Source organism: Microtus ochrogaster, unplaced genomic scaffold (assembly GCF_000317375.1).
Source record: "Microtus ochrogaster isolate Prairie Vole_2 unplaced genomic scaffold, MicOch1.0 UNK89, whole genome shotgun sequence".
NCBI classification, from domain to species: domain Eukaryota; kingdom Metazoa; phylum Chordata; class Mammalia; order Rodentia; family Cricetidae; genus Microtus; species Microtus ochrogaster.
This window is the reverse complement of record NW_004949187.1, coordinates 654,073-679,411: the sequence shown is the minus strand read 5'-3', so window position 1 is coordinate 679,411 and position 25,339 is coordinate 654,073. Positions and strand designations below refer to the sequence as shown.

The 25,339-nt window shown below is 39.2% G+C and overlaps 1 protein-coding gene and 1 pseudogene across 1 annotated transcript in view; one reads left to right on the top strand and one right to left on the bottom strand.

Moving 5' to 3' along the window:
* Positions 1-25,339, bottom strand: part of LOC101984273 — a 398,439-nt pseudogene that overhangs the window by 279,172 nt on the left and 93,928 nt on the right.
* Positions 1-25,339, top strand: part of LOC101989836 (zinc finger protein 431-like) — a 257,504-nt gene that overhangs the window by 184,384 nt on the left and 47,781 nt on the right. The window contains exon 10 of the mRNA XM_026777884.1: positions 12,943-12,949. Within this exon, the coding sequence (XP_026633685.1) occupies positions 12,943-12,949 (7 nt within the window). The remainder of the gene's footprint in view (positions 1-12,942; positions 12,950-25,339) is intronic.

The window sequence follows — 25,339 nt, the reverse complement described above, 5'->3', positions numbered from 1 at the left end:
GCTTACCGGGAAGATTCTAGCCCACGTCCATCCTGGGTTGGTGCTTCATCGTGTGTGCCTCAGAGAGCAGAGCTCTCACCTCTGCCCGCAAGAGTGGAGCATTGTGTCTCTCTGAGGTGTCTGCCCCTGAGAGCAGAGCTGTCGAGTCTCTGAGCTCACTTCCTTTTCCTCCCAGAGTTCTGCTCTGTTTACTCCTCCCACCTTATGTCTTAACCTATCAGGGCAAGCAGCTTCTTTATTTAATTAACCAATGGCCTTCCTCCATCATAGGGGTAGGAGTGGGAGAAGGGGAGAGGAAGAGAGAGAAGGGAGAAGGGAAAGACTGGAGAGAGCTTGGGGAAGTGAGAGGGTGGAGATGGAGGAAGGGTGGATACAGGAGCAGGGAAGAAGATATCTACATTAAGGGAGCCATTTTAGGGTTGGCGAGAGACTTGGCTTTAGAAGGGATCCCAGGTGTCCATGGGGATGTCCCCAGCTAGGTCCTTGGGCAGCAGAGGAGAGGGTGCCTAGTCTTGCCCCACCATCACACAGATGATTATCTCGAATATCACCATAGAATCTTCATCCGGTGACAGATGGAGATAGAGACAGAGACCCACATCGGAGCTCTGGACTGAGCCCCCAAGGTCCAGTTGAAGAGAAGAAGAAGGGAGAAGATGAGCAAGGAAGTCTGGACCAGGAGCGGTTGGTCCACCCACTGAGACAGTGTGCCTGTTCTAATGGGAGCTCACCAAATCCAGCTGGACTGAGACTGAATGAGCATGCAATCAAATGGGACTCTCTGATTGTGGCTGACAATGGGGCTGACTGAGAAGCCATTGATAAAGGCACTGGGATTTGTTTCTACTGCAAGTACTGGCTTTTTGGGACCCGAGTCTAATTGGAGGCAAATCTTCCTAGGCTTGGATGTAGGGGGAGGGGCTTGAACTTCACACAGGGCAGGGTTCCTTGCCCTCTCTTAAGGAAAAGGGGGAGGGAGGGGGGTAGCGGGAAGGGAATCCGAGGAGGGGAGGAAGTGTAAGTTTTTGAATAGAAAAATAAATAAATTTAAAAAAGAAACATGAGTTAATTTAAATGAAGAGTCAGTAATAAGCAAAAGCTATCAGCCAAGCATTTATAAATAATATTAAAATTCCATGTTGGTTATTTGTGAGTGGGTGGTCAGGATAGGAAAACTCCACTGGCAAATGGCATTCCTACCAGCTGGTATTTTCACATAAGTCTTAACAAAACTTAAAAAAGTCTAACACACAAAACATTGCCAAATTTGTCTTCCTAGACTCATATTTCTAAGGCTGGCCACAGTACCAAGACATGACTCCCAGCAGCTGCTTGCAGGATAAACCAGCCACTAGCCACCATGCACTAGAGACATCTACTAAGCTAAGCTACAACAGCAGTGGCTCACATAGCAGTTGAAGATTCACCTCATTTGGTCAGAAAAATGTTACAGATATGCTGTAAAGACAGATTGAGACAGAAAAAAAAACTGTAAGCAAGTTACACAGTGTTTAAAATATGCATAGGTTTGGGAGAGAAAAGAGAAAATACAGACAGATAAAAGAAATATATAGTTTTAAAATAATAAAGTCCTTAAAAGAGTAAAAAAGTAATATAAAAGAAAAAAGCCAACTAAAAATGGGAAATACACAGAATCTGAATCCCATATTTTATTTTATTGTCTTTAAGTTTTTGACTGCTATGAGACACTGGACTTTGAAGGCTAATAGATAAAAACCAGCCTACATATTTTATAAATATCCTGACTTCAAAACTTAGGTCAAAAGATATATTTCTATGGAAGAGAGCTTATGCCTTTAATTCCACAGGAGAAGAGAGACAATGGATTCATCCCAGTTTGAAGAAAATCAGGAAAGAGCACCTGAAGTACTGGCAACAGCCATAAAAAAATAAACCTACCAGAACTACAAAACACACAATGTATATTTTACTTGATCAAATACAAAACAAATGTTTTAACTGACTTATGCACACCACATATTCCATACTTAAAATGTATGCTACCTTTAAAAGTATATATATTGTCAGAACAATGAAACCAAGCACAAATTAAAACAGATGGCCCAGTTGATCCAATATCTCAGAATGCCTCTGTTGGAGTTTGTGAGTTCTATATCCAAAATAACTTCAAGACTGCTGGCTAAAAGGATCCAGTCCCACAAAATACTCTGGTCAAAAATCTAACAAATATCCTGATTTCTCAAGGATCCTTCAAAGATGTCAGCACCCCCAAACAAAAGGAAGTAGTCTAGGGAATGATACCAACTTTTACAAAGTATAGTTTATGGATGTTTATTACCATTTAAGGGAGGTTGGTTACAAGTTGTTATTGTTAATGTTATAGGAAAAAAGTTAAACAAAAGGGTTAAAGCAGTCTTTTTCTTAAGGAAAAAAGGGAGACTATGATATAAAAATGATAATATAAAAAGGTAGATAATTGAATCTAGTAAAAAACCTATTAACCTTAAACAGTTACATTCATGTGAATATTTGTATATTGATACAAATTTAAGGTTTTTTTTTGTTATACTCTATATATGTTTCTACTTCTTTTAAGACCATTTTTATAGTAATACAAATTTAAGCTTCTTTCCCTTATGCTGTACATCTGCTTCTGTGTTTGCATCAAGTATTACATATACAGCTTGTACCTGTACAGATTGTTCAATTAAGCAATGTGAAGTTAATCCTTAAAAGCTAAAGAAATATAGGCTAATAGTCACCTATAACTATCAAACATATACTCACTTAGATTTTCCAGGTCTTACAGAGAGAGATAGTTCATACAGATAGGTAATCTTGAAACACTTCAAAAATCTGCAGAATAGGGCATTTAAATGTGTTAATAACTTAGATTCTTCTCAGTATGAGACATGTCTGGTCCTAGCATCACTGATCTACTTCAAAAGATTATAGACATCAAAAAACTCCATATGGGGTTCTCTATATTGGGGGCAAAAGGTTGCTATTTGAACAAGAAACCACCCTTGCCTCAACTGCTCACAATATGCTGTCCAAACTGAACAAGCAGGGCACAAAGAAAATGGAATGCTGAACTTTGTCAAAACAGTTCTTCAAAATTTTCCTGCTTCCAAAAAAAGTCTATCAGATATTTTGAGACTATAGGCCAAAGTTAGATGCCTCAACATCACAGACCATACAGTGACTGTCCAGACAGCCAGATATACCTGTCATCAGGTAAAATTTTAGCCTTCTGATGTCTTTGATGGAGCTGAAGACTAGTTATAGTTATAGTCTTCTTTAGTAATGATAGAAAGTAAATTGGGTACAAAACTTTGAACTCACCAAGATAAAACAGATAATAGAACATTTTTCTCTAATTTTGCCAAATACAAGTAGGCTAGATACTAGAATTGATTTTTTTTTACTTAATACCTACTTTTATTATATATAGTTTTAGCATGTGAAAGTTAAAACTTCCCTTTTTACTTAGACAAGAAGAGGAAACTGCTGTGGAACAATCTTTTTGTACACTCAGTCTGTATAACTCTCATTGGGTAATAACATGTCCTATAGCTGGGCACGAGGAGGTTAGGCAGGAGAAACAGACTAAGAAGATGCTGGGGGAAAGAAGGTGTCACATTAATAGGAGAGTCACAAGAGACATGAAGAGGAATTCCATGGAAGCAGGACTGAGCCAGTGACCAAGGCCAGAGCAGGCCTGAGAAAGCAAACTCCACAGGAGCAGAGCAAACCCTGGGAGTGCCAAGTAAATTCCAGGATAACAAAGTAACCAATGGGGTAACTGGAACCACAGCACTGACTGTACCACAAGGAGCAACCATCTGAGCCTTGGATGGAAAATTGATCACAAGAGTCAGAAACAGCCCCAACTACAACAAATAGAGGGAAAAAAGGTAGACAAGATAAGAACACTCACAACATCACAAAGAGCGACACGAAACCAATAAAAACTAGTGACCTACAACAGCAAGATTTGAACAACCAAATATAGATGAAACAGAAGAAAATGACCTAAAAAAATAAATTTAGGAGAATGGTTTAAGGCCCTTAAAGAGACTTTAAACTAAAATCAATCAAGAGAAACAAATAAGGACATTTCATATTAGTCACAGGAAAAATACATCAAGAAGAAATCTCAATACTGAATATCTATGCCCCAAATACAAGGGCACCCTTATATGTAAAAGAAACACTTCTAACTTCAATAACACATTAAACCCCACACACTAATAGTGGGAGACTTCAACACTCCACTCTCACCAATGGACACGTCAGTCAGACAAAAAATTAGCAGAGAAATAAGGGAACTAACATGTTATGACTCAAATGGACTTAGCAGACATCTACAGAACATTCGATCCAAACAAAAGAATATACCTTCTTCTCAGTACCTCATGGAACCTTCTCAAAAATTGAACACATACAGTGTAACAAAACAAACCTAAACAGATACAAAAAAATTGGAATTACCCCATGTATCTTATTGGATCTCCATGGCTTAAAATTAAAATTCAACAGCAACAATAATTCCAGAAAACACACAAACATGGAAATTAAACAATGATCATTGGAAATATCAATGGATCAAGGAAGAAATACTGGGAGAAATGAAAGACTTCCTAAAATTCAGTGAAAATGACCAACCACACAACATACCCAAATTTATGGGACACAATGAAAGCAGAGATAAGAGCAAAGTTCATAGCACTTCTTACATAAAGAAGCTGGAAAAATCCCACACTAGTGAATTAACAGAACATATGAAAACTTTAGAACAAAAAGAAGCAAACTCACCCAAGAGAAGTAGATGACAGGAAATAATTAAATTGTGAGCTGAAATTAACAAAATAGAAACAAAACAATACAAAGAATCATTTTGAGTTGATTCTTGGAGAAAAATCAACAAAATAGAAAAACCTTTATCCAAACTAACCAAAAAGCAGAGAGAGTTAACAAATCCAGTTAACACAATCAGAAACAAAAAAGGAAACATAACAACAGACATGGAGGAAATCCAGGGAATCATTGGGTCATATTTTGAAAACCTGTACTCCACAAAATTGGAACGCTTAAAGTAGATGGACAACATTCTGGATAAATATCACTTAACAAAATTAAATCAAGACCAGATAAGCAAATTAAAGAGACCTATAACTGCTGAAGAAATAGAAACAAATATCAAAAGTCTCCCAACAAAAAAAATCCCAGGACCATATGGATTCAGCTCAGAATTCTACAAGATTTTAAATAACTTATACCAATATTCCTCAAATTGTTCTACACAATAGAAACAAAAGTACCATTGTCAAACTCTTTTTATGAGGCTACAATTACCCTGGTACCCAAACCACAGAAAAACATTACTAAGAAAGAGAATTAGAGACCAATCTCACTCATGAACATTGATGAAAAAATACTAAATTAAACACTGGCAAATTGAATCCAAGAACACATCAGAACCATCATCCACCACTATCAAGTTGGCTTCATCCCAGAGAAATAGGGATGGTTCAACATAAGAAAATCTGTCAACATAATCTACCACATAAACAAACTGAAAAATAAAAACCACACGATCATCTCATTAGATGCTGAAAAAGCTTTCGACAAAATACAACATCCCTTTATGATAAAGGTCTTGGAGAGAGCAAGGATACAAGGAACATACCTAAACATTACAAAGGTAATATACAGCAAGCCAACAGTCAACAACAAACTAAATGAAAAAAAAAAAAAAAAAACAACTCACAGCATCCCACTGAAATCAGAAACAAGACAAGGTTGTCCACTCTCTCCGTATCTATTCAATATAGTTCTTGATGTTCTAGCTAGAGCAGTAAGATAACAACAACAAAAAAAAAAAAAATCAAGGGGATACAAATCAGAAAAGAAGTAAACTCTCACTATTTGCTGATGATATGATAGTTTACATAAACAACCCCAAAAATTCTACCAAGGAACTTCTAAAACTCATAAACACCTTCAGTAATGTATCAGGATACAATATTAACTCAAAAAACTCAGTAGCCTTCCTTTACACAGATGATAAATGGGCTGAGAAAGAATCAGAGAAACCCCCTCACAATAGCCACAAATAGCATAAAACATCTTGAAGTAAGTCCAACCAAACAAGTTGAAGACTTGTATGACAAGAACTTTAAATCCTTTAAAGAAATTGAAGAAGACACCTGAAAGTGGAAAGATCTCCCATGATATTGGGTAGGTAGAATTAAAATAGTAAAAATGGCAATCTTACCAAAAATAATCTACAGATTCAATGCAATGCCCATCAAAATCTCAGCAAAATTCTTCACTGACCTCAAGAGAATAGTACTCAATTTCATACAAAAAAGCAAAAACCGCCGGGCGGTGGTGGCGCACGCCTTTAATCCCAGCACTCGGGAGGCAGGGGCAGGCGGATCTCTGTGAGTTCGAGACCAGCCTGGTCTACAAGAGCTAGTGCCAGGACAGGCTCCAAAACCACAGAGAAACCCTGTCTCGAAAAACCAAAAAAAAAAAAAAAGCAAAAACCTCAGGATAGCAAAAAAAGTCCTGTACAATAAAAGAACTTATGGAAGCATCACAATCCCTGACTTCAAACTCTACTACAGAGCTACAGTACTGAAAATGCTTTGTATTGGCATAAAAACAGATGAAGGACCAATGGAACTGAATAGAAGAACCGGATATTAATCCCCATACCTATGAACACCTGATTTGGGACGAAGAAGCAAAAAATGCCAAGTGGAAAAAAGAAAGCATATTTAACTAATGGTGCTAGTATGACTGGATATCAACATGTAGAAGAATAAAAATAGATCCATATATATCACCATGCACAAAAAACTCAAAGAAATTGGTCATCAAAAAAACAAATAATCCAATTTTTAAAAATGGAGTACAGTCCTAAACAGACAACTCTCAACAGAGGAATCTAAAGTGGCTGAAAGACACTTAAGGAAATGCTCAACATCCTTAGTCATCAGAGAAATGCAAATCAAAACAACTCTGAGATTCCATCGTACACCTGTAAGAATGGCCAAGATCAAAGGTACTGATGACAACTTATGCTGGAGAGGTTGCATGATAAAGCGAACACTTCTTCATTGCTGGTACAAGTGCCAACTGGTACAGCCCCTATTGATATCAGTATGGTGACTTCTCACAAAATTAGGAAACAACCTTCCTCAAGACCCAGTAATATGACTTTTGGGTATATATAAGGATGCTCAATTGTACCACAAGGACATGTGCACAACTATGATCATAACAGCATTGTTTGTCATAGCCACAACCTGGAAACAATCTAAGTGCCCTTTAACCAAAGAATAAATAAGGAAAATGTGGTACATTTATACAATGGAGTACCACACAACAGAAAAAAATAATGACATCTTGAAATTTGTAGGCAAATTGACGGAGCTAAAAAACATCATATTGAGTGAGGTGACCTAAACCCAGAAAGACAAATATTATATGTCCTCACTCATAAGTGGTTTTTAAACATAAAGCAAAGAAAATCAGCCTACAAATCACAATCCCAGAGAATCTAGACCACAATAAGAACCCTAAGAGAGACATACATGGATCTAATCTACATGGGAGGTAGAAAAAGACAAGATCTCCCGAGTAAGTTGGGAGCATGGGACCATGGGAGAGGGTTGAAGGAAAAAGGAGAGCAAGGAAGGGGAACAGAGGAAAATGTAGAGCTCAATAAAACCAGTTTTTTAAAAAAAGAAGAATATGTGCTAACCCCCTAGTCAAGCCCCATAGTACTTTTTATCCAAAAAAGTCTTTTACAGAGTAACAACAACAACAAAACTTAAATAAATTAAAAGTAAGTAAACCATCCTTGGAAACATGATGCATCAATATAAAGATGTTGTATATGGAAAATTTGCAGTATAAAGCTAATCCAAAGAAATTTATAACAAGGTACCTGATTCAAGGCTATATGCAAAGTGGAAACACTCAGTGTGTAACAAGATTATGAAGAAATAGTAGAGAAAGTGACACGGTAGAACTTCTTTACTTACCACAAAACTACAACAATCAAGAATGTGTAAAATACTTGTGAAATAAAATGTCAAGAACTGAAGCAGAAAAATAGCCACATTTTAATCAAAAGTCTAAAGGAAACACAACCAGGAAAACTGTGATCTTGACCAATGTTACCAAACTACCTAAGATTCTATTTGTATAAAAATTAAAAAAACACAGACATTGCAACATCCACAAAACAAATCCATAGTGAACCTTAAGTTGTTATGTTTCTCACCCTATAGATACTGGTATTTTTCCCAGAGAAGCCCCATGCTCTGGAGCTCTCTGTGTAAATGGATGTGATCTCCTGCTATATCTCTGCAAACTACCATGGCCCCTTGTAGTTTTCATCAAATCGAGCCTTATTAACCACAAAACAATGCAGAAGAATAATTTTATGTCTATTTCCTACCACATGGATTATGGCACATGATGTGAAATCTACCCTATTCATCTGCCCAAACACCACGCACATCTGAAAAATTGCTGCAACTCAGGACCTCTTTTTCTCCCCTGGAACTGAACTTCTCTGAGTCAGGTCACTGTGGATGGTGGTAGCAGAAATATGAAAACAAAATGCATATTAATATCAGAAGAATTGCACTTCAGCCTTTTAGAAAAAATGTTTTGAGACAAACTCTCTTATATTAACCCAAGTTGCCTTGATCACACTCTGTTGTTCTCCAGGTCAATAGCCCTGCTTTCCTCTATATTACATCTTGGAAATTGTTAAATGACTGTACCACCTCTGCGTTTTCTATTATGCATCTGTGTCATATACTGTACTAAGAAAAAGATTTGCATGTGCAGTATGGTTTCTGCTTTCAGAGCATACCCAGAGGAAGAATGTACTGTGTACACTGCAGATGGAAACAGGGCAGGCAACCACCTGAACGATGTGCCATTATGAGAAAGGGCCTGATTGGGTCAGGAGTGGTTTTAATTTCTCAGCATGTATGAATTCATGTCATGTTAATGAAGATAAACCAGATTGGTGTGGACCCAATTTGAAAGGGTTAGCTTGAGCCAATGAATATTGAATTTCCAACAAAGGAACTCACCTTTACAAATAGATTCAAGCCTGCTTGCCATGGGTAAGTCAACTCAGAGGTTTGAGGAAAAGGACATTGACTATAACTCTGTGTCAGGTTATGGATCTCAGCAGCTAATATTCCATAGTTTGATTTATTTTCTCTCAAATACTGGTGGTTTTTTTTCTGTTTAGAGTAATGTCTCCTGTAGCTTAGGCTTGCCTCACACTATGTAACTGAGAATTGCTTTGGTAGTTTGTAGATTCTTTTTCAGGATCTCCTCTGACACAGCTGTAGAGAGCTGCGAGGGAGACCACAGTTATGGCTTGGGGAGGATGCGTTCAGTGTCTTTACTGTCACAGAGCAGAAGGAGCAGTTTTATGAGCTGTCCCAGCTGCTGGGACTAGGATAAACCATGAGCCAGACTATGGTTTTTTTTGGTCGATACGGTGACCTGGGTCATGTCTCTTTATCCTCTGATCCTTGCTGAGAATGGATTCCCTGCAGATGGAGAGTTTCTGGAGCTCTGGCTATCAGAGGCTATGATGCATATAACATCCCTCTCCAATGTGCACACACAGACGTTGATTTTTTTTTTTTTTTACAGTGGGAAGACAACTTGAAGAACTAAAGGACCAGTTTGTAGAAGTTATGAATGTTGCATTCCACGTACAGGTTTTTCTTTAAATATTACAGATAATTTAGAAACTGGTAGAAAGAGGTGGCAGGGGTCAACCTTTAACAATCATGATCAGGGAGAAATCACCTCACACACTTAGGAGATAAATGAAGATTAATTAATTAATTAATCATTAATTTAATGATAGCATGCATCAACCACTGGCTAATGCTCAAAGAAGAGAGAGCCTAGAACAGATTTTGTATTCCACATATGTGGATATCCTTAAATCTCATATAGGTTAAGGCTCCAAGTAACACTGTGCACAGCTTAAATAGCGCCAGGAGACCGCAGGTCTAGACACTTAAGCAAATGGGAGTCTTAGACTTACATAGCAACAATGTTCCCAGAATTATTTCCTAAGTACAACACTGACATGAGGCAGCAGGCCATTCTTCAGTGACAAGGCCCTAAAGGACGAGTGCCAGGGGATGAGAAGGGTAGCAAAGTAGAAGGTAGAAAAGATAAAAGCTCGCGGGGCGAGGGGGGGGGGGTGAGTGGCTTTTGCAAAAGCTGTGTTCATGCCAAGGAAGCTTCTTAAAACAAATACTGTCTTGTATACTGCTTCCAGTGGAAAACAGAAGGAAATGGGGAACTTTTAGGAAGTCAGCGGAAACTAACATACTAACACTCAGGAGAAACAATCAAACAATGCAGTACAAGGGGAACACAGGGTTTCTCGAGAATATTAGTGACTGAGGCCACAGAGGTTTGGAACTGATAATCACAGCTCCATGCAGTTCAAAGAGTTGGCATCTCAGGATCTGAAGCAACCCCTCCAAAAAGTCCCTGTCCCAGACCATAAGCAGCTCGCCCAAGCATATTCCTGGTTTCAGAGTAGCACTATTTCATTCTCAATACATCAGGCTCTTAGGGAAAGCTCCCAAGGCCGAGGCCCCAGGTGTTTTACAATGAGCTATGTTCCATCTCAATAACCACAACCACGGCATCCATGATGGCCTTGACTGATGAGGCCAAGCCTCAACACAACCATGTTGACACCAGCAATCTTGCCCTTCTGGCAGAACTTTGCTTTTCTCAAGAAGAAAACTGGACCTTTATTGCAGACCTGGCCTTAATGTGGTTGTGATCCTATAAAAACCCAGTCTTAAAGGACTGATCTTTGATAAGCGGATGGGCCTAAGGCTGAAAATTGTTCGTAGCTAAATTCCTGGTGAACAAATGTGTATCCTAGCGTCCATATCTCTCAAACACCTGCTCGGCATATATTTATCTTTGAGATATTTCAGACACAGCCCTCCTGTGGCTAAATTCCATTTTCTGGGACTTACCATAGCTTAAGCGTAGGCAAATCCTTTATATCACCAGTTCTACTCCTGTCCACCACTCTTAGCAGTGGAGTGGTACCCAACACCAGGGATGCCATTTACGACCTCCACAAAACTACCTCCAGCTGGATCTTCCACCTACAAGTTAAATGCCAAGTGCAAACTTCTAGACGATACTAAAGACCTCTCTGAATTTGGCAACACCTTAGAGGGATGCACCAAAAGCGTGCTGACCTTGACCACAGAGATGTTTCTACACACAGCTCCCTGGTCTCAAGGCCCCTCACAGATGGAGTGGCAGGGACCGGACCGCATGGAAACTCCCCGGTCACAGGTTCCCACCCAGCCTCGGGGAGGACTCGCAGAAGTAGCTTTTCAGGCTCAGCAACTTCTTCCCTTCTGGGCCCAACAGTTCATTGCTCACCTTGTCAGGGCTTCCAAGCTCACCCATGCTTCCTGCACAGCTCCCTGCAACAGCACTCACAGCACAGCACACAAAACACTGGTCCTATACAAAGCCAATTATGCAACTGTACCTTTTCCAACTGGCCTGTTGGCCTGGAGGTCCTGATTGGCCAGTGAGGCCTGAGTGACAGCAGCACCTCCCTTAGGGTTACAATGGGCTTAAAGACACACCACAGGGGTTGCTGGCTCTGCCGCCACCCCAAAGAAAGTCCTTTTCCAGATCTACAGAGATTTGCGTTTCAAAGCCCCTGCCCCCACCCCTGACCCTGCTAATTTCCTGCATTCCAAAGGCACTTCCCATTCTTTTCCTGGACACAATGTGGCTAGCTTCTACAACCCATTGCACAATTATGAGAGGATTAATTCCTCTCTCACGTGGAAAGGGGTCTAGAATATTAAGAGTTAAGAAGAGATTTTAAGATACAAAAGATGTTTTGTTCCGTGACTTCACACTGAGGTCAGATGAACTGCAGGTACTTTTTTACCTGATTGTCACAAGAGCTTCAGGCAACCCAGAGGGAGAAGCAGGAACCAGATCACAAACAAGATGAAAGGTCTGTCTTCCCTCAGAAAACAGGGTGATAATTCCATTGCTTTGGGGGATTTATTCCTGAGATTCCCCTCATTCTCTTGACAAAGGAATGGCAATACAAAGTGTAGTCTTAAAAGTAAGTTGAATAGTTAGAGGGAAACGGAACCAGGAAAGAGGCACAGTTATGACCCAGCACATCCTCCTCAGGGGGCAGGTGAAAAACAAAAACAAAAAACAAAAGAAAACAAAAACCCACAGCAGTATTATTCGAGGTTCTCAACTTGACTGAAACTGATAGAATAAATCCCTATGTCTGTTGAAACTGGATTGATTAGACTGTCTCACGGGCTGTCATATCCAACAATAGCTGTCTACAAATGGAAAGTAGAAGTCAGTACACACCAGAAATCCTAAACACCAGGCTTCAAAGAGATCTCTTAAAGACCTTACTAGCCACAGGCAGGGCAACAAGGCAAATGAAAGAACTTCCTTCCTCTCTATCCTTTATATGTGGGCTGCCACCAGAAGGTCTGACCCAGGTCAAAGGAGGATCTTATTAATCCAAAATTCCAAATTGATGAAGGGTCTTTCCATTTCAAAACCTTTACTTAGAAAGTACATCACAGCTGTACAAATTCTTTGGGTTTTAGTATACTGTATGGGTAGTCAGTTTGACTAACAAGAATAGCCCTCACAGCAGCCAAAAGAGAAGGCAAGAGAAAGATTTCTTATCTGCAGCAGGCATGGAGAGCATGGGAGTCATTTCCAGAACCTTACTTTCCCTAAACAAGGAAGCATAGGGATTGTGCTTAGGGAATCTAGACAAATTCATATAAAGTTCAGCCAAAGCATGCTCGTTTAACAAATCCAGTTCCAATTCTGGTCACTATGTAAAAGCAGAAACGTTAAGGGGCATTCTCATCTCACAGGCATGCAGGAAAATACAAAAATTTTAAAAGTGTTATGAAGTACTGCCTCTGGCATGTTCATTTTATTCCACAAGGCCCTAGATGAAAACCAAGTAAAAGACACATTGAAAATAGATTGCTTTGGGGCCTACGTTTTCTGTCAATCATTATGTATGATGTAAAACATAGATGTGTGAATGTCACAATTCTCACAAGTACAAAGGACAGAGAAGACAGACTCAGAAAATGTCAACACTGTGGCCGCTGCTCTTGGATGACAATCCTGACTACTGTAACCTGAGAGCAAGGCTCCTTTGCCTCTGAGAGGCCACAGCCACTTCCACCATACCGGAAGGAGGAGTTCATTTGAACCAGCTATGGTTGCAGTTTGTCTTGGGCCTGACACCACTGTAGAGAATTTCATTGTTTCCTTTTTAACCTTGATTTTTATTTTAGTTATATGGTGTTTTGCCTGCCTGTATGTGTCCTTGCACACAAACCACACAGTATAGAAGAAGCCAGGAGATGCTGCGGACTGGAGTTACAGCAAATGGTTAGCTACCACGTGGGTTTTGGGAAAGGAACATGGTTCCTCTGTATCAGCAGTGTTCTTAGCTGCTGAGCCATCTCTCTAGCCCCCCTTCTTCTATTTACAATTTGTTTCTATGCATTTTTAATTAAAAGATATTACACTACTTTCCGCACTTTTTGTCCTCCCTCTGCGCCTTCACAAATACTTCACTTCCAAGTTCTTCCTTGTTAAGTATGAATAAGTATGCTGAAAAATATGAATACAATGTTCTGAGTCCCTTTTTTTTTTTACTGGTTGTATGTATATGGTTTAAGGTCTGACAACATTGTATTGGACAAACAATTAGGAAATTCATTCTGAAAGACCCCCAAGATCCCCTCAGGACCTGCAGCTAGCCCATTCCCATGAGAACATTCTGTTTGCTTGAAAGATCCTCAAGACCCTCAGGACCTGCAGCTAGCCCGTTCCCATGAGAAGATTCTGTTTGCTTGCAAGACCCTCAAGACCCTCAGCACCTGCAACTGGGCTGTTCTCATGAGAGCATCCCATTTGCTTAGGAGAACAGGATATCTGTGGTTGGCACATGTGCCAAACTTAGAATGTCAGCAGTTCACAAAAGGAACAGTCTTTCCCCTTGAGTAATCTAACTAAAGCCAGGTGGGGAAGATCAGGGCCAGAATGAAACACCTGGGAAATGGAATGAACAAACAACTTTGTCCTTACCATGAACCTTGTCACCGTCTGATCTGTTTAAAATAACCAATGATTCTTATGCTCTGAAAACCCCAATTATGTCATCAACTTTGCCTATAAAAGCTTGCTGAAATTTTGCTCTGTGTGGCCAGTCTCACGGGAGTCCTGAGTCACACCTTAGCGCTATCAAAATAAAACCTCTTGCTGTTGCATCTTCTGGCCTAAATTATTGAATCTGGGGACTTCCCTTGTGGCCTTAGAAATTCTGGGGTCTTTCAATTCCTATTTAAGGCTAATTCTCTCACCTGAAGATAAGTCTACCATTTAATAATCATCGGGTGTCTGACCCCGAATAGGCTTCCTTGGACAGGAAACATAATCAAGAAGGAAAACTTAAGTTGGAAAATACCTTAGCAGCTAGTAGTAAAAAAAAAAAAAAAAAAAAAAAAAAAAAAAAAAAAAAAAAAAAATGCCTACAGGTTCATTTGGTTGATAGCTCTAAATTCACAGAACATCATTGGTGGAGCCTAAGATAAAAACCCAAGCTGATAAGTGAAGGCAAAACATGTGGAACCATTGTCCTAGCTCTCTCTCTTGCTTTATCACTGTCTGGTGCCCAGTTGGCTGTCTTATCCCATTCATGCCCACTTGCTTAGAGATACTGCCAACTTAGTGAAATCATCAATCAGCAATCCGCACAATCTCTCTTAGAAACAGAAAACAGACATCCTGATCTAGGCACACCGCCATTTGATGCTCCCTCAGATGATTCGGGCTATGTCACATTGACAGTTAAAGATAATGAAGACACAGAGACAATAACATGAGACAATGCTTTAAAGATCCAAAGTCAATGTATTGATCATATCAATCATTCAAGCACCAAAAACTCAAACATGAAGATAGCAACTGTTGTTCCTTTAGAAACTACAACTCCCAGACTCCTGCACATCTCCCCGCCCTTTTGTGTTCCCCTCCCCATTAAAGTGGACCAACTTGGGAGCCGCCGCGTCGTGTCTGTGTTTGGTCTGCCGTATGTGTCTGTCTAAGTGTGCCCTGTGTTTTAAGAAGAACAACCCTGTTTTTTAAGAAGAATAACAATTGGTGCCGAAGGAAAGGCGAACGAGAGAGAGAGCCTCGTGTGGCCCTGCCTTTTTAACGGGGAGCGCAAGGGTGTCTGGGAAGGATGTCCCATACCTGTGCGCAGGTGTGCGCACAGGTATCCATAGTCCAGGAGGAGTCTGGGAGTTGTAGTTTCCAAAGGAACAACAGCAACAACTGGAAAATACAAATATACCAAGAAATGAAAAGAGGCAATGAGCCCCTAACATCAATAAGACAAAACTGGAATTGTCTCTCCATAGAAAGCTCCCAAACTAGTGAAAACTCTACTAACTCATAACAAAATATTCTGAATACAAAAATTTTCCATTATTTTCCAGAGAAAAAATATAATTAGATGATAATTAATAACGTCAACAACATAGATGACAAAACAAGACCAAATGACAAACACACAAATATGTATTATAGACCCTTATAAAAGAACAACAAGATTCTAATCAAAATCAAACTCCAAGAAATTACTAACTGTTCTTCTTAAAAAATAATAAAAGGGGGGCAGGGGGTGTTCTCCTTGAACACGGGGCACGGGACAGACACGCACGGCGGAACAAACACAGACACGACACGGCGGCTCCCACGTGGGTCCACTTTAATGGGGGAGGGAAACACAAAAGGACGAAGGATGTGGGACACACGAGGAAAAGGCAGGACGAGAGGGAGGGGGCCTCGTGTGGCCCTGCCTTTTAAACGGGGAGCGCAGAGGTGCGCACAGGTATCCGTAGTCCAGGGGGAGCATGGGAGTTGTAGTTTTCCAAAAGAACAACACTAACCAGCACTCATCATGTAGTCTGGTTCTCTCCTTTGACAATGATAAAAAAAAAGGAGGGGGGGTTGGATGCGGTGGCCTATTCCACCGAAATTCTAGAGATTTGCTCAAAACCTTCTAATGTTTCAACTTTGTAGAAAATAGCCGGGCGGTGGTGGCACACGCCTTTAATCCCAGCACTCGGGAGACAGAGGCAGGCGGATCTCTGTGAGTTCAAGACCAGCCTGGTCTACAGAGCTAGATCCAGGACAGGCTCCAAAGCCACAGAGAAACCCTGTCTCGAAAAACAAACAAACAAAAAAAAACTTCGTAGAAAATAGCTTTGACTACTAAAAGGATCTCATTCTCTTACAATAAAGAAAAGGATGTCTGTTAGGATCACATAGACACCATTTTGTTTTCTATAGTTGATGAGAGCCTTTAGGTCTGCACCAGAATGAGGAAATGAAAACTTTTCCAAACCAAATGCAAGATAACAGATTTTTAAAGAAATAGTATGATTATGTATGCAAAGCAACATGTCAACCTTAATTGCTTTAAAATCACAAGAATTCTGAAACAAGTTTATCCCCAGGTTTTGTGTATGTTTGTCTGTGAGAGACAATGTCTTCCATGTTTGTACAAATGACATACCAAAGAAGAGATTGTCAGATACCTTGGACCTGGATTACAGGTGATTATGAGCCTACCAACTTGGTCATCCCCAAGAATATGGGCTGAGAGTCCTATCAATCCTAATAATACTTTTTACCCAATAAACAAAAAGTCTTTCACAGATTAACAACAATAATCACCTTCTGGGGACCGCAGCTTTTTGCTCACCATGCTGCCCCAGCTCAATCATGGCCCCCACACAGACATTTTAAGCTCACAAATTAAGACCTGCAGGGTCTCGGAAATCAACCTGGCATCTTATCTCCTAGCAGAGACCTGCTGGAAACAGGCTCCGGAACTCATTATCATTTTCCTTTGTTAGTCAATAATCACAGACTCTCTGTATTTACTTATCAGCTGGGGATGTCTCCAGACCTGAATTCCAGCAGGCCTGAGCTTCCTGACACCCTTCCCTTCCCCCTGACACCTTTCCCTTCCCCCCTTTGCCCGTTTGCTATATAACAGCTTCTGAGGAAATAATAAACTAGCCGCCTTGATCAGAAATCCTGTCATGCCGTCATTTCTCGTGTCTCTTGTCTCCTTTCATTCCTCTCCACTAGGTTTATCAGGGATCCCCGTTCCTATCCTGCAGGTTGGGATAGACAGTGTGAAAGTAGATTTTCTGGGAGCCGATGCTACCTGTCAATACTGATGTTTGATCTAAGAGATAATTGTATCAATGCCACAATTCTCACAAATACAAAAATCAGAGAACACAAATACAGAAAACATTAAGAAAAAGTCATTTAACAGCACTGTGCACTCTGCTCTTAACCTCAGAACAAGGTTGCTTTTACCTCTGAACAGGTAGGCTCAGAAGAAGGCTACTACTTCTTCAATTTAGGATGAGAAGGAGTTCATTTTACCTATCCCTGACTGTTGTTTGTCTCAGTGTTGCGACATCACTCTAGAAAATTCCATTCTTTCTTTGTTCTAACAAGTTTTTAAAAATTTTTTTAGGTACAGCACACCTGTAAGCTCTAAAGCAAAATGAAGCAGACTCACCCAGGAGGAATAGATGACAGGAAATAATCAAATTGAGGGTTAAAATCAATAAAAAATTCAATGAAACAAAGAGTTGGTTCTTTGAAAAAATAAAGCAAATAGACTAAGCAAATCCTTATTCAAACTAATCAAAAGACAGAGAGAGAACATCCAAATTAACGAAATCAGAAATGAAAAGGGAGACATAACAACAGACACCAAGGAAATCAAGAAAATCATTAGGTCTTACTACAAAAAGCTATACTCCACAAAATTGAAAAATGTAAAAGAAATGGACAATTTTCTGGATAGGAACCACATACCAAATTAAATCAAGACCAGGTGAACAATTTAAATAAATCTATAATCTACAAAGAAATGGAAGCAATCATCAAAAGACACCCAACCAAAACAAAACAAAACAAAAACCCCAGGGCCAGATAGCTTCAGTGCAGAATTCTACCAGAACTTCGTAAAAGAGCTAATACCTATACTCCTCAAATTGTTCTACATAATAGAAGCAGAAGAACCTTTGTCAAACACTTTTCATCAGTTATCAGGCTACAGTTACCCTGATACAGTTGCAGTATCAAAACCACACAAAGTCTCAACAAAGAAAGAGAATTACAGACCAATCTCCTTCATGAAGATTGATACAAAAATACTCAATAAATTACTGCAAACCCAATCCAAGAATAAATCCAGAAAGGCATTCACCATGATCAAGTAAACATTATCCTAGAGATGCAGGGATGGTTCAACATATGAAAATCTATCCATGTAATTCACCATATAAATAACCTGAAAGAAAAAACGATAATCTCAGTAGATGCTGAAAAAGTGTTCAACAAGATCCAACACCCCTTCATAAAAAAGGTCTTGGAGAGATCAGGGATACAGGGGACATATCTAAACATAATAAAAGCAATAAACAGTGAGTCAACAGCCAAATCAAATAAATGAAGAGAAACTCAAAGTGATTCTACTAAAGTCAGGAACAGGGCAAGGCTGTCCCACTCTCCATATCTCTTCCACAAGTTCTTGAAGTTCTAGCTAGAGCAATAAGACAACAAAAGGTGGTCAAGGGATAAAATTTGAAAAGGAAGAAGTTAAACTTTCACTATTTGCTGATGTTATGATAGTATATGTCAGGAGCTATTTCCCCCAAAAAGTATTGCAGGGACCATTGTCCTGGGGATGTTTGCAGAGAGCCCCACACCCCAACTGTATTGAGAACTGTTTGTTGGTGGAGTCAACCCCACACCCAACTATCTTGAGAGCTATCTGTTAGTGGAACCTGCCCCACATTCCAACTATCTAGAGAATTGTTTGGAGTTGGAATCACAAAAGGAACGATTCCGCTTGCATAGAGAACACTAGGTGTGTCGACTCGTGACCAAGTGTCGACTCATGACCATTGCTGCCCTGGCAAGATCCCATGCCCCTGCCCCCTGCCCCCATCCCAAGCCAAATTCCTCATCCAAGGGCTATATAAGCCACAACCATTATGCTAATAAACGGGGCCTTTGACAACATCTTGCTTGGCCTCCTTCCTCTCTCTTGCCCATGTCTTTTTCAGATAGCACCTCTTAGGGACCCTGGAATAACTGACCTGCCAGGCGGGTTACAACCCCTAGACTAACTGACCCGCTGGGTGGCTACAGGTATACGTAAATAATCCAAAAACTCTACCAGGGAACTCCTACAACTGATAAATACCTTCAGTATGTGGCAGGATACAAGATCAACTCCAAAAATTCAGTAGCCCTCCTATACAAAAATGATAAAAAAGCTGAAAGGAAAATCAGAGAAACATCACCATTCACAATAACATAAAGTATCTTGGGGTAACACTAACCAAAGAAATGAAAGACTTGCTTGACAAAAAATTAATTCTCTGAAGAAAGAAATTGAAGAATATATCAGAAAATGGAAAGAACTCCCATGCTCTTGGATTGGTAGGATCAACATAATAAAAATGGCAATCCTACCAAAAGCAATCTATAGATTCCATGCAGCCCCCATCAAAATCCCAACATAATCCTCCACAGACCTTGAAAAAACAATACTCAACTTCATATGGGAAAACAAAAACCCCAGGATAACCAAAATAGTCCTGTACAATAAAGGAACTTCTGGAGGAATCCCTGACATCAAGCTCTATTACAGAGCTACAGTAATAAAAACAGCTTGGTATTGGCATAAAAACAGACAGGTTGACCAATGGAATCAAATCAAAGACCCGGATATTAAGTCACACACCTATGAACACCTGCTTTTTGACAATGAAGCTAAAATTATACAATGGAAAAAAGAAAGCATCTTCAACAAATGGTGCTGGCATAATTGAGCGTCAACATGTAGAAGAATGAAAATAGATTCATATCTATTGTCATGCACAAAACTCAAGTCCAAATGGATTAAAGACCTCAATATAAATCCAACCACACTGAACTTGATAGAAGAGAAAATGAATGGGAAGCATCTTTTAATGCATGGGCACAGGAGACTGCTTCCTAAATATAACCCAAGGAGGACAGACACTGAGAGCAACAATAAATAAATGGAACCTTCTGAAACTGAAAAGCTTCTGTAAAACCAAGAACACAGTCAATAAGACAAAAAATGGCAGTCTACTGAATGAGAAAAGATCTTCCCCAACCTCATCTCAAATAGAGAATGATCTCCAAAATATATAAAGAAATCAGATATCAAAATTCTAAATAATCCGATTTAAAAATGGGGTACCAAAGTAAACAGAGAATTTTCAAAAGAATACTGTAGTGGCATTTCAATTGTATTTTAATAAATAAAGACTGTCTGAAGATCTGAGAGTAAAATACACCTACTGGTCAGCCTTATAGACCAGATTATGGTAACACACACCTTTAATCTCAATAGCCACAATGATATATATATACCTTTAATCCCAGTAGCTATGCTAGTTGCCATAGAAATCAGGTGGCACACACCTTTAACCCCAGTGGTGCACAACTTTGATCTCAGCCCTAGAGGGGACTATAAGACAGGGCAAGACAGCTCTGACACACAGTCTCATTCTGAGATTCCTGGAGGCAGGATAGCCATTTTTGGACTGAGGTCAAGGTAAAAGCCAGTGGCTGCCTGTTTTGCTTTTTGGATCTTCAGGTTGAACCATAATTTCTGATACTGAGCTTTTATTAATTGTGCTTCATTTGGCACCCAATGTCTTGAGGTGTGAATTTACATGGATTCTGACTCCATTCCTACAGGGACTGGCTCAAAAATTCCATGGTCAAAGGTCTTTCAATGCTGCCCACCTGGCATGACTTCACCTACAAAGTGGTTTTTTTGCCAAAATCCTGCCATAGTGGAGCTACCCCTTTGGTGGCCCACCACGTAGCAACTTGACAATTTAACCAGTTCGCACACACTTTACTGCCTTGTCATTTTCTTTGCCCCATGGCAACTAGTGCAGCTCCCGGTTTGTGTTCCTAGATAAAAGTTTACTGAAATTTCCTAACAGAGCTAAGTTCATTTGATTAATAAATAAATCAATAAATGGGAAAGTTATATAATGTCAGACCATATCACCATCAAGAAATTTAATAACTTTTTATTTATATTATGGATAATATTCTTAAAGGTTTATATGGTTTTTCTGATGCATCCATTTATCTGATATTGTGACTTAGCTTTGTTTTCCATATTATACCATTCAAAAATGGTTTGATAACAGATCCAAGAATGAGGCACTTTTAGAAATGATACAGTCTTTACAGACAAATAATGAACAGCTAGCTGGCAAGATTTATACCATCAAAAATCAAAAGTTAGCTGAAAAATATTAATACCATTGAAAAGGAGTAACATTAATTTGGCAGAAAAATTCAATCCATGTCAAAGAGTACTGAAAATTTATCAGAAAGAACTCATACTGTTGAATTTGACAACGAAAATCTGTTTAAAAGTTATGATAAATTTGCAGACAAAATATCTTTTCAGAAAGGCACTCTACATGGAATCCAAATAATGTCCAAGGATGAGAAGTTAAAATTATGGAAAAATTTATACCTTGGAATCATTTGTGAATAATGAGGTCCAGAGACTTTGTAAATTGATGAAATCATTAGAAATATCCACATGTCAATAGATTCAAGCTTTTCAGAAAAAGACAATGTTAAAAAACTTGAAATAACTGAGGAAATTATTGGAACTGATGAGCAGGAGGTGGAGAACAAGGACAGGATTTAGCCTCGCCAGTATGTGACAGAGTCAGAGATGACTTATCAAGGGTTCTAGTTACCTACTCTGTAATCTCCTCTGACAAACCATTCAGTCCGTACTAAATACCCGAAAGGATTCAAAGAATGTAATGGAAACCTCTAGGTATGAATGGTCTCAGGAAATTAACCAAGCAGTGGTATCATATGGCTTTCATCACCACTTGTTAGGGAGATGATGAAAACATGGGCTTCAAGCAATAAGGCTACCCCAGAAAACTGACTTCGATTAGTTTCAGCAGTCCTGGAAGACAGGCAACAACTACTGTGGAAATGCTACTAGTGAGAAGAGGCAAAAATTTTAGAACAACAGAGAAGAAAAAAAATGAGACTTCGCAAGATCAAATTCTTGGTGAGGGCACTTATGCTGATCCAAATGATCAAGCTCTTTATGATGACCACATCTTGTCTTTATGCCACACAGCAGCCTTAAATGCTTGGGACAGGATTCAAGAACTAAGAAAAATAATTGGATTATATACTAGGGTTAAACAAGGCCAAGAGAACCTTTTGGTCACTTTTTACAAAGATTAACTAAGACTGTACATATAGGAGTAACAGACCCAGAAGCTAGATGAGTACTTATTGAATCTCTGGCTTTTGAAAATGCCAACTTAGAATGTAAAAGGATTCTTGGAACTTTAAAGGTTAGATTAGCACCAATGGATGAATGGATTCTGCATACAATGAACATTGAGATATTTGATTATAATACTGAGGCATGGGTAGGAGAAGCAATTTCCAAAGGTATGAGGAGACATCAAAATACCAAATGTTTTAATTGTGGTAGAATAGGACATCTGAGAAGGGATTGTAGACAAGGCACTCCCAGGAATGATGTCTCTTATGGGAAATACAAAAATAGAAGGTCTTGGGGACTGGAGAGATGACTGAGAGGTTAAGAGCCTTGTCTGCTCTTCCAAAGGTCCTGAGTTCAATACCCAACAACCACATGTGCTCACAACCACCTGAAATGAGATTTGGTGCCCTCTTCTGGCTTGCAGGGATACGTGTAGGTAGAACACTGAATACATAATAAATAAATATTTTTTAAAAAATAGAAGGTCTTAAGCATCTAGATTATGTATAAAATACAGCAAAAGTGATCATTGGATCAGTGTATGTCAATCAAAAAAAGATAAACAAGGCAAGTCGATACAATGAGGGAACTCCTTAAAGGACCTCTCACAGGCCCCCAGGTTCAACATAGTCCGTCATTCCTGCTTACTGTGGAAGACAAGTCTCATTAGGAATATTAAAAAATTCAGTGCCTGCTGTAAAAAAACAAAACATATTATTCTGGAAGATGGATTAAACATGGATGACATCCAGTTATGCCAACATCATATGTTGAAGATATGATAGATACGAAATATGTTTTTCTGAATTTGTCAAATGGAAATGGACTAGTCATGGGTGATGTATTTATTGCTTGTACATATTATATATAGTTATTTACTTATTGTATATAGTTTTCTTTTATTAGTTATAGGATTTTTTTAATTTTGTGGAAATTTAGTGGCATTTCAATTATATTTTAATAAATAAAGACTTCCTGAAGATCTGAGAGTAAAACAGTCCCACTGGTCAGCCTTACAGACCAGATTATGGTGACACACACCTATATCCCAGTAGCCACAATGACAAGCACCTTTAATCCTAGTAGCCACAATGACATACACCTTTAATCTCAGTAGCCATGCTAGTTGCCATAGAATTTGAGTGGTGTATGCCTTTAACCCCAATGCTGCATGCCTTTAAACCCAGTAGTGTATGACTTTGATCCTAGTCCTAGAAAGGAATATAAGACAGGGCAAGAATGCTCTGACACACAGTCTCATTCTGAGATTCCTAGAGGCAGGATGGCCATTTTTGAACCGAGGTCAAGGTAAAAGCCAAAGGTTGCCTGTTTTGCTCTTTGGATCTTCAGGTTGAACCCTAGTTTTTGACCCCGAGCTTTTATTAATTGTGCTTCAGAAGAATCTCAAATGGCCAAAAGTCATGTAAGAAAATGTTCAACATCCTTAGCCATCATGGAAATGCCAATCAAAACAACTCTGAGATAGCATCTCACATGAGTCAGAATGGCTAAGATCAAAAACACCCATGATAACTGATGTTGGAGAAGATGTGAAGTAAGGGGAACACTCTTCCATTGCTTACAGGAATGCAAACTTGTACAACCATCTGTAAATCAGTATGGCAGTTTCTCAGAAAACTGAGAATCAACCTCTCTCAGGACCCAGCAATATCACTCTTGGGCATATGCCCAAAAGATTCTCAATCATTCTATAAGGACATTTTTTCAACTATGTTCATAGCAGCATTATTTGTACTAGCTAGAACCTGGAAACAAAGTAAGAAAACATGTACAGGAGAACACCACTCAACATCAAAACTAGAAAAGGAAGTATATACCACTAAGGAATTTTGAAATTAAGCTTCCTAAGGAAGAACACAGCAAATTGTTATCCAATTCCACATGGACAGTCCTGAACACATTTATACAAGTAAAAATACAGACAGGGTAGATTGTACTTTTAGTTATGAATATATACATCAAGGATATACAAGTTTGTGTGTGTCGGGGAGGGTTATGTGTGTGTAGAAATAATAAATAGAAATGATAATTTTGAAGGAGAGCAAGCAAGGGAATATTGGAGGATGTAGAAGGTGGGAAGGCAAAGGGGACAGTGTTAATGAGTTCATCATACTATAATCTCAGCCAAAAAAAGAATTAATGTTTTTTGTATTTTTGTGCATTAAGGTATCATAGTTCAGAAGTATGAAGTACATAATCACAGGTTGTTAGACACAAACAAAACATCACTGAATAAAGAAAGATTGTTTCTTCTCTTGTTAGCTTCTTCTGAGAACCACAAGACCTCGGCACAGCAAAGTTTAATGTATTCCTTCCATGACTTCTAATCAGATATTCTGATAATGTAAGTAAAGTTTCCCTGGGTACAGGTCTCAAAATAGCAAAAGAGATAGTCAGTGGTTAAGTTATAATACTGAGATTAATACTAAATTTCCAAGAGTTCATGATAACAAAACACAGACTCAAATCCCAAAGCAGTACTCTTTTGCATTATAAACAGTTATAAAATGTAGCAGAGAAAAAGTGGCCACTTAGGATAAAAGTACTGGGAAGATATCGAAGAAGTAGTCTCTTTTTCAGAGGGTCTCAACTTGAGGGTCAAAGGAAGAGTTTGAAGGAGGGTAGTTGCAAGGTTCTAAAGGGAGGGAGTGTTGAATGATTGTAGAGAGACCCCGCCTTTTGGGGCGGGACAGCCTCGGGTGAATGTTTTTACTAATTAATTGGGACGCGTGGACTGGAGCCCTTCCTGTTTCCGGTTTACGGTGGATC